The sequence below is a fragment of the Salvia miltiorrhiza genome, chromosome 7 (assembly GCF_028751815.1).
Source record: "Salvia miltiorrhiza cultivar Shanhuang (shh) chromosome 7, IMPLAD_Smil_shh, whole genome shotgun sequence".
NCBI classification, from domain to species: domain Eukaryota; kingdom Viridiplantae; phylum Streptophyta; class Magnoliopsida; order Lamiales; family Lamiaceae; genus Salvia; species Salvia miltiorrhiza.
This window is the reverse complement of record NC_080393.1, coordinates 54,935,907-54,944,078: the sequence shown is the minus strand read 5'-3', so window position 1 is coordinate 54,944,078 and position 8,172 is coordinate 54,935,907. Positions and strand designations below refer to the sequence as shown.

The 8,172-nt window shown below is 32.5% G+C and overlaps 1 protein-coding gene across 12 annotated transcripts; it reads left to right on the top strand.

Moving 5' to 3' along the window:
* Positions 1–2,744: 2,744 nt before the first annotated feature.
* LOC130994941 (probable E3 ubiquitin-protein ligase RHB1A) lies at positions 2,745–6,435 on the top strand. Of its 12 annotated transcripts, none has more exons than XM_057920131.1 (5): positions 2,745–2,898; positions 3,930–4,061; positions 5,048–5,474; positions 5,561–5,670; positions 5,778–6,435. In XM_057920131.1, exons 2-5 carry the CDS (start codon positions 3,993–3,995, stop codon positions 5,808–5,810), a joined length of 639 nt encoding a protein of 212 aa, XP_057776114.1. In that variant the 5' UTR covers positions 2,745–2,898; positions 3,930–3,992; the 3' UTR covers positions 5,811–6,435. The 12 variants fall into 12 exon arrangements, with proteins under 12 accessions (XP_057776114.1, XP_057776110.1, XP_057776115.1 ...); XM_057920132.1 differs by having other exon boundaries at positions 2,828–3,143; XM_057920133.1 differs by having other exon boundaries at positions 2,842–3,070.
* The last annotated feature ends 1,737 nt before the right edge of the window (positions 6,436–8,172 follow it).

Genomic DNA, 8,172 nt, shown 5'->3' with positions numbered 1-8,172 from the left:
TATGGAGTATTGATAAATGAAAATGGAATAAATGAATTAAAAAATTAGCGCAGCAACTCAAATGTATATTTATCCGTTACTATAACTCAAATGTATATTTATCCGTTACTATTATAAGTCAAATGCGACAAAACGGTTTCACCTAGAAATCGATACGTGGCAAAGAAAAAAAAAATACATTCATTTTAGAGTTTTCTTTTAAAAAATAGTTGACGTGTAATACGCAGTTTCTCTTTTATTACATATACTAGCACACGCCCACTCGTGCGATGCACGATCAATATCGAAACTGAACAATATTTTAAATAAATAAATATGCATATTAAATATATACTATAATTTAAATATAAATATAAATCTAAATAAAAAATTTAAATTATTCACGATATAATTTCAATAAAAAACACGAATTTGAAAATATATAAATTTTCAATTTTGTATTTTCAATTACCAATTAATTGATTTTTATTGATAATTAAAAGAAATTATAAAAGAGAAAGGAGAGATAAAAGATGAGAGAGAAAAAAAATTAATTTTGTAACTTTAATTGATAATAACTTATTCGTTTTAAATTTATTTTTTATAATTTTTATATCAAATTAAAGATCTTTTCGTTATCTTTAATTTAACATCCATGTTGAATATCTTTTTATTAATAAAAGTTGACAATTTTTATAAAATAATCAAAATAAAAAAAGAAAAATGAGGAGAGAGAAATTTTGGTGGGAAAAAGTAGCCGTTATACTGCTCTTTTATATAATATATAGATTGGTTTTTCATATAATAATTCATTTGTTTGTGCTCGATATGTTATAATATTCTCATATTACTTAAGCTAAAATTCTAATATTATTATTCGAAATTATTGAAAAAAGTCTGTAAACCATACCGTGAATTAACCATATTTAATTTTATAGAGATATTAGTGAAATTTGATTCTATAATAAGGTACTCTAACACTAAGCATATTATTCATGTGCCTATATATTGAATTACACTTGCACTTTATTAATTAGACCATTAGCACTATAAAGTCCATGCGCCAATTAATTAGAGACGTAGTAATACGATTATAAACACAGCACAAACTTACCTCTTAATGTATTTATAATTTAAAACAGACAAAACATGAATAGTATAATATTAGAAATAAATTTACATTTTTTAAGTACAACATATATATTCTTTTCGTTACATAAAAAAATATTAGTATATTTTTCATTTTTTTCGCCCCTTAAGAAAATATCAATCAATTTTCTCTTTTTAATCACAATTAGGGATGGCAACGGGCCGGATCTGGACCGGGTCTGGCCAATACCAGATCCAGATCCGTTTTCATATACCAGATCCAGATCCAGATCCGTGGATCTAAAAATTTTGGATCCAGATCCAGATCCGTCAGATCCGCGGGTCCACGGGTCCAGATCCATGGATCTACTATTTTTAAATTAAATTATAAAAATTCACAAAATCAACAAAATCTAATTTCCATCATGAAAAATATAACACAAAATACTTTTATCTAATTACTTTTAGTTTTTATTCTTTTGAATATAATTTATTTATTATTTTTAATTTAGTTAATATTATTAGTAAACTAAATATAAAATATAAAAAATATATATAAAATAAAACGGATCCACGGGTCGGATCTGGGCCGGATCCGGATCTAAAATTTCAAGATCCAGATCCGTTTTTAAAACTGAGATCCAGATCCAGATCCAGATCCGTCGGGTCCAAGATCCACTGCCATCCCTAATCACAATCACTCATTTTCACTCAACACCTTATCTACCCATCTTCTCTTAAAACTCATGTCATCCTCAAGTGATACTCTCTTATGGGACGGAGAGAGTATAAAGATTAAATAAAATAAATCTATTTCAAAATATAAATTATAAATCATTTTCATTCTTTATATCGTAAAAATCTACAATTAATTTATCACTTTTTAAAATGAATTCGTAGTTATGAGTTTGAATTCATAGTAGGTGAAAATTTTATTTATTTAATTCATCAATTACATATATACATCATGTTTTTTACAGTTCATAGTCTATATTTTGAAAATAGATTTGTAACCTAACTCTAACCATACACATCATATCATGAATTTTTAATAAACAAAAAAATCTAATAAATCAAAAGGGCTTTTGATATTTGAGATTTATCACTTAAATTAGACATCATGAGCAATATATTAACATATACACTTAACAATAACCTATAGTTACACTGACATAAATTATAAATGGATATTTGGTAGGTTTCATAAGTTTGAATAGCTGAATAATTTGGAATTATTTATATATTTGATATTTCAAATTATTAATTAAGAGGGTTCGAGATAAAATCAATATTCTCTTAAAAAAAACCTCATTTCACTATTGAGATAAATTAATCTTAATAATACAATAACTATTTACTATATTATTTATCTTACTTTTTTTTTTAGAGTATTTATCTTACTTTTATTAATCAATCTATTTTTTAATATAGATACCAAACAAGTGATAAATATTTAGTATACTAAATATTTAATCATTACACTTTATCAACTATTTAATACAATTTTAAACTAACTTATAAGGATTCTAATCTATCAAGTCCCTTGCAAGTCAACTAACAAAAAAAATTGTGTATTTATATACTAACTTTTTTTAACAACCGTTAAAAGCTGCTCGTAAATACTGTAAAATATTTATTAACTAATCATGAAACTAAGAAACGAAAATATTTATATTGTTAATCCATTTATTTATCCATATAAAATAAATAACATAATTTGTTGAATTTTCCAAAATTCGTGAGGCCTTCTCTCTGGAGCAGTGAAGTCAAGCACAAATATTTGTGCAGTCACCATCTCTGCTGATTCAAAATCAACTCCACCATTAGCAGGTACACCCCCCACCCCCCACCCCCCACCCCACCCCGCGTATTCGGTATCTCGTGTAAGCAGGGGTGACTGTGTACGCATACGAGTCTGTGCGTATATGCTGCGTCAATTTACGTCTCTGTTCAACACCGATTCAATTGGTTGATCAGCTTTTCAACTCCCGAAATTGATTGCGTATGCTCAATTATTGAAGTTGATGATGCTAGCAATGAATTCCTGTTGAAGCTCGCAATCTGTAGATGCTTCTGTTGGTGCAATTTTTTTTTTCATTCTGTGCGGGGCGATTTGGTTTTTCCTTTTTTGATATTTGTTGTTTATTCGTTTGATGTGATTCTATGAGGAGCGACGCCGGTGGAAATACTGTAATTTATTGATTTATTGATGTGATTGAGCTAATTTGACAGAACATATTCGTTACGGAATCTATTTACTTAATTTCGTGTCTCATGATTGCTATCATAAGCAAAACGTTCTAGGAATTTAGCTGACTTGTTTGTTCTGGTTGAAATGGTGTATTGATATGTTCGTGTTCTTAGCTGAAGAGATGGTAGGAGGTGGATTATCAGTGAAATTAAGCTTCAATAATCAGCAGAGAAACCGAGTTTTTTACTGCAATTAACAATCTAATTCCTGTGTGAAAAAACTTTGGATTTTCGGTCGAGATTTCCTTGAATCCGTAGGACCTCGTTAAACAAGGATGAAATCAAGTGGAATAAAATATAAAACATGTATGAGACAAAGTGCAGCTGGTGACTTAGTTGAATGCATCATCTCTTCTAATTTGGAGGAGGTGCAATCACTCTATGCTTATTTTTCTTTAGTGGAGCTATTGATTCAACTGATGCTTGTTTCCATCTTGAGCCTTTTGAATTTTATAAGCTGTAATATCTCCAAAGTTATGTACGCAAATTAACAGGAGTATTTCCTGTGATTTTTCATACTGTATATTGCTTTCAGTTATTGCAGTTCTACAATTAGGGCCGTGAATATATTACTTACTCTCACTAACCTATATTATTGTGTTTTTGTGCAGAGATTAAAGCAATGATCAGAGTGCCAGTGTCTTCAGGTGGATGAATACGATAATTTTACAGAGATGGGAGGTTGCTGCTGTTGCTGTGCGTCTGATGTAACTGAGCGTAACAGGTCACCTCCATTCTTTCATGTAAGTGTAATTTAGTCTTCGTGGGCTTCAGTGCTAGTTTAACTCTTATCCTGGCCTCTTGATGGAATATATAAATACCCAAGCTCCATTTCTGTTACCTTCGTTCCAGTCGCGATTGTTCTATGCATACTATCTAAGGGGAACAGTGGATGCCAGTGTGGGATTGTCCTATCTTCTAGCAGAACTAAATGATGAGTAATTATTTGATAAAGCGAACAGTTCTAGCTAATGCTAAATAAAACGTCCAATATGTAAGATTTACTGAAAATTACAATAACTCTTGCTAACACAACCTGTAATGAAATTCATGTTGCCTGTCAATTTGTGATGAGCGCGCTTATGCTTCTAGGATTGTGACTTCATGAATATAGTTGTACCCCAGGAACTGGGAAATGTTCAGAACCAAAGATTTTTGAGTTAACAGTTGTTGCAGAAATTTTCACAGTTGCAGATCTTACCCCATTATAATAATTGATTGACATTTTAATGAGTAATACCATATCGAATGAGAAAAGAGTGCAATACTTGCATCTTTCACTGTTTTCATTTTTTTATTTTAATAAGTTGGACTCAGTATAATTTGCTTTCATAATAAATAATAAATTTGAACGAACTAAAATGGTACTATGAAATCTGATTCAAAGCTTCTGACGTTCATCGAAACTCCTCATTATTTAACTCAAAAAACTAAACGAATCCACATTAGACAATAAGCAAATGACTTGTACGAATAAGTTATCTTTAGGGTAATTCCTCTTTAGTCTTGGCATGACCACTGGAACAGACATCGTCACTCTTTTTTCCCTTCTTGTTCAAATTTATTTTGGTTACTTTGTTATGAGGTGATATTCCAATTTCACATTTATCACTCTTAAGGGAAAGTAATCTCGCTGATAACACTCTTATTTGTTCTTTGTTGATATAATTATCACTTCTGAGGATGCTAACATTATTTGGTTCTCTTGTATTGATGTCATTGCATGAAGCATCCAGTATCTGAAGAGCACGAACCCTTATCATCCCATAATGAAATCTCTACCTTCTCTACCGGGCTATTGGTTGATACAAATCTAGACACGTCAGTTCCAGACACTTACCGACCACCTCCTGCGCCCATACCTTATGAAACATATATAGGCCGCCCATCTACACCGTCCAGGAATCAAGAAGGATCTGGAGATGAGGTAGAAGTGGCTTTGGGAATCACTAATGTAGTGCGTGTTGAAGACATTAACAATGGCAACACATTGGAAACTAAGGTGAAGAAACAACCTGATGAAAATGAAGAGAAGGATATTGACCTGGAAGCATCAAAATTAATGGAAGATGAAAGTTCAGATGAGCTTAAAAAGTCCAGCAAACTTCTTGACCCACCTATAATAGATGAGGATGATTGCCCCATTTGTCTCGAAGGTGCTGACTAACTACATGCTTACATTTGATTATATGATAATCCTTTCTTGTCAATCAAAATCAGGAATTCTTTATGCTTGCTGCAGAATATGTTGAAGAGAACCCAAAGATCCTCACAAAATGCGATCATCATTTTCACCTTGCTTGTATACTTGAATGGATGGAAAGAAGTGATATCTGTCCTGTGTGTGATCAGGTCGAAATTGTTGCGCGGCATATTGTCACTATCAAAAATCTGTTGCTGTTTCAATAGAATATTTTGCCCATTTTAAAAATACTGAATATATGCTTTTCTGAATGCAGGAAATGGTTATCAGTCCTGCTGCAGGAGTTTAGTTACTGTAAATACTGCATTATGTCTTACCTACTGTGTGATAATGGACGATGAATGAATCTGCTCAGTCTGTTTTGCCACATCCTTAGCTTGTAGTTTGCTCGTCATGTTGTCTCTTGAGACGTCTGTAAATTTGATTCACTTACTTTGAACTATGAGAGGATCTGAGGATTCGAGGAAAAAAGGAAACGGAAAAGGAATGGGGGAGAAGCTCAAGAATTTAAAGGTGCATGATTTCAGGCAAATTAACCAATATGATTTTTGAATATTCTTGTGCAAGGAGGTGAAGAACATATATGGTTCTTGACTATTTTGTTGAAAGAGAAGAAGAAGTGTTTGCTTTCCCATTGCCTTTGACACTGTTATTGCTGCAATGGCTTACTAATCCTGCTGCATCAGCTACCCATGGTTTGTTCGTCTTTAGCAGGTTCGTGTCCTGAACTCTGATTATTGTCTTGTCTGTCTCCTACAGTGAAACTTCGATCCCCCTCTTTTACAAACAATCACTGGGTTGTCGTGTTGAAGGTTTTGTGTTGTAGTTAGATGTAAAGAACATGATTGCATGGATTCATTTGTATAGAAGATACAGATTTTGGAATGCAATCTCATACCTAATTAGTTTTTTGAGTCCTTTGCAACACCCGCTGTTGTTTTCGTGGGATCAGACGAAGTGTCTTGAAATTCTTTCGAAATGGTATCATCGAACTCACTGTTCCCAAACAGCTTTGAATCCTTTGATCCTTGTTTTGTGACATTTCCAAAATGCGGGAGAGTTTTCTGTCTGATTTGCATGCATTATTTTTGGAATGCATCACTTGGGTTGGGTTCGAATTTTGAAGGGAGCGAAAATTTTGTTTTTTTCGAATGCATTAATTTTGACTGCGGATACATTGCTCTCACATATTCACGAAAAATGCAGTTCTCATTATAATCACATCATCTATATCGACACTTTTTTTTTTTAATATATCTATGTCGACACTTGACAGCGGTTGTATTCCTATTTTTCGGCGAGTCTTTCTTCTCTGGTTTACTTGTGTTATGGAACTTATCTATACCAATATAAGAAGTGACTTGTTTATGAAATTTAGTATGTTTATTACTCGCTCCATCCCATTTCAAATTGAAATGGGACGGAATATTCTATAGTTTTAAGATACTCCCTCCGTCCCATGAAGCATGACACACTTCTTTTCGGTACGGGAATTAAGAAATTGGTATATTGTGTGTTAAGTGTGGTAGGTGAAAAAGTGAAAATGTGAATAAAGGGTAAATTTTTTTACCATTTTTAGAAATGTGCCATGCTTCGTGGGACAGACCAAAACGACAACTGTGTCATGCTTCGTGGGACGGAAGGAGTATTTGAAATGGGACGGAAGGAGTATATCCCTATTACGGTCGAGCCACGAACAACAATATGCGTTTGCAGCCAGGAAATTAGGTGGACCTCCTTCACCCACACTACAAAAGGTGGAATTGTCATCTTATACCCCAATAGGGCTGAAATGCAGCTGTTTTTAAAACTTTCTGCTTCTTGATGTTTCTGTGACGATATACACTTGCACAAATTATTTGTTTTTATTCTTTTCAAAACAATGCAACTTAAAAATCGTATTGTCGTAGTTATGAAGGGGTGGGGGACTAGTTCGTGTAGGTGGGCCAAATTGTTTATATTAGTTATATTGAAAAATAAAAATGATAACGATTAAAGAGGCAAGAGGGGCTTGGGTGTATATGAATATGTAGACAAGTTGTTAAAGATATCTCCTCTGTCACGCCAACGTGTACATCATATTTGATTGCAGTCGTATTAATAAATGTGTGATGATTGGAAGTACACAAATACTCATGAATTAGTTTTGAGAATAACACTACTTCATTCGGGAAATAACACTTGAACATTTTCGAATGACACTACAAATGATGATACTTGAAGATCTTCAGTATCATTTGTATATTGAAGTAGTATCATTCAAAAATTAATTGCACGGTGCAACCAGTTGCACGAGAGAGTGCCTCTTGAAAAAATGGGACCTACTTTTTAATGAGTAATATTGGAAATAAGTTGAGTTGTGAGAAAGAGGCTCATTTTTTGAATTACGAGTGTGATAATATTGTAGATAAAGAGATACCGAGAAGAAAAAAGATTAATGGTAGATTTTTTATCCACTCGCATTGATAAAAAAAATCGTTATAAAAGAAAAATATAAAAATTAGTCAAAAAGGACAAAATTGCACTTATTTAAATAGATTCGAAAGTCCATTTCATTGTTTGATGTTATTGGAATCGCACTTTGCTCGATATGCTTGATTACTACGAGTCGAACAAATTTTTTTTTTTTTGAGAGAAACGAGTCGAACAAT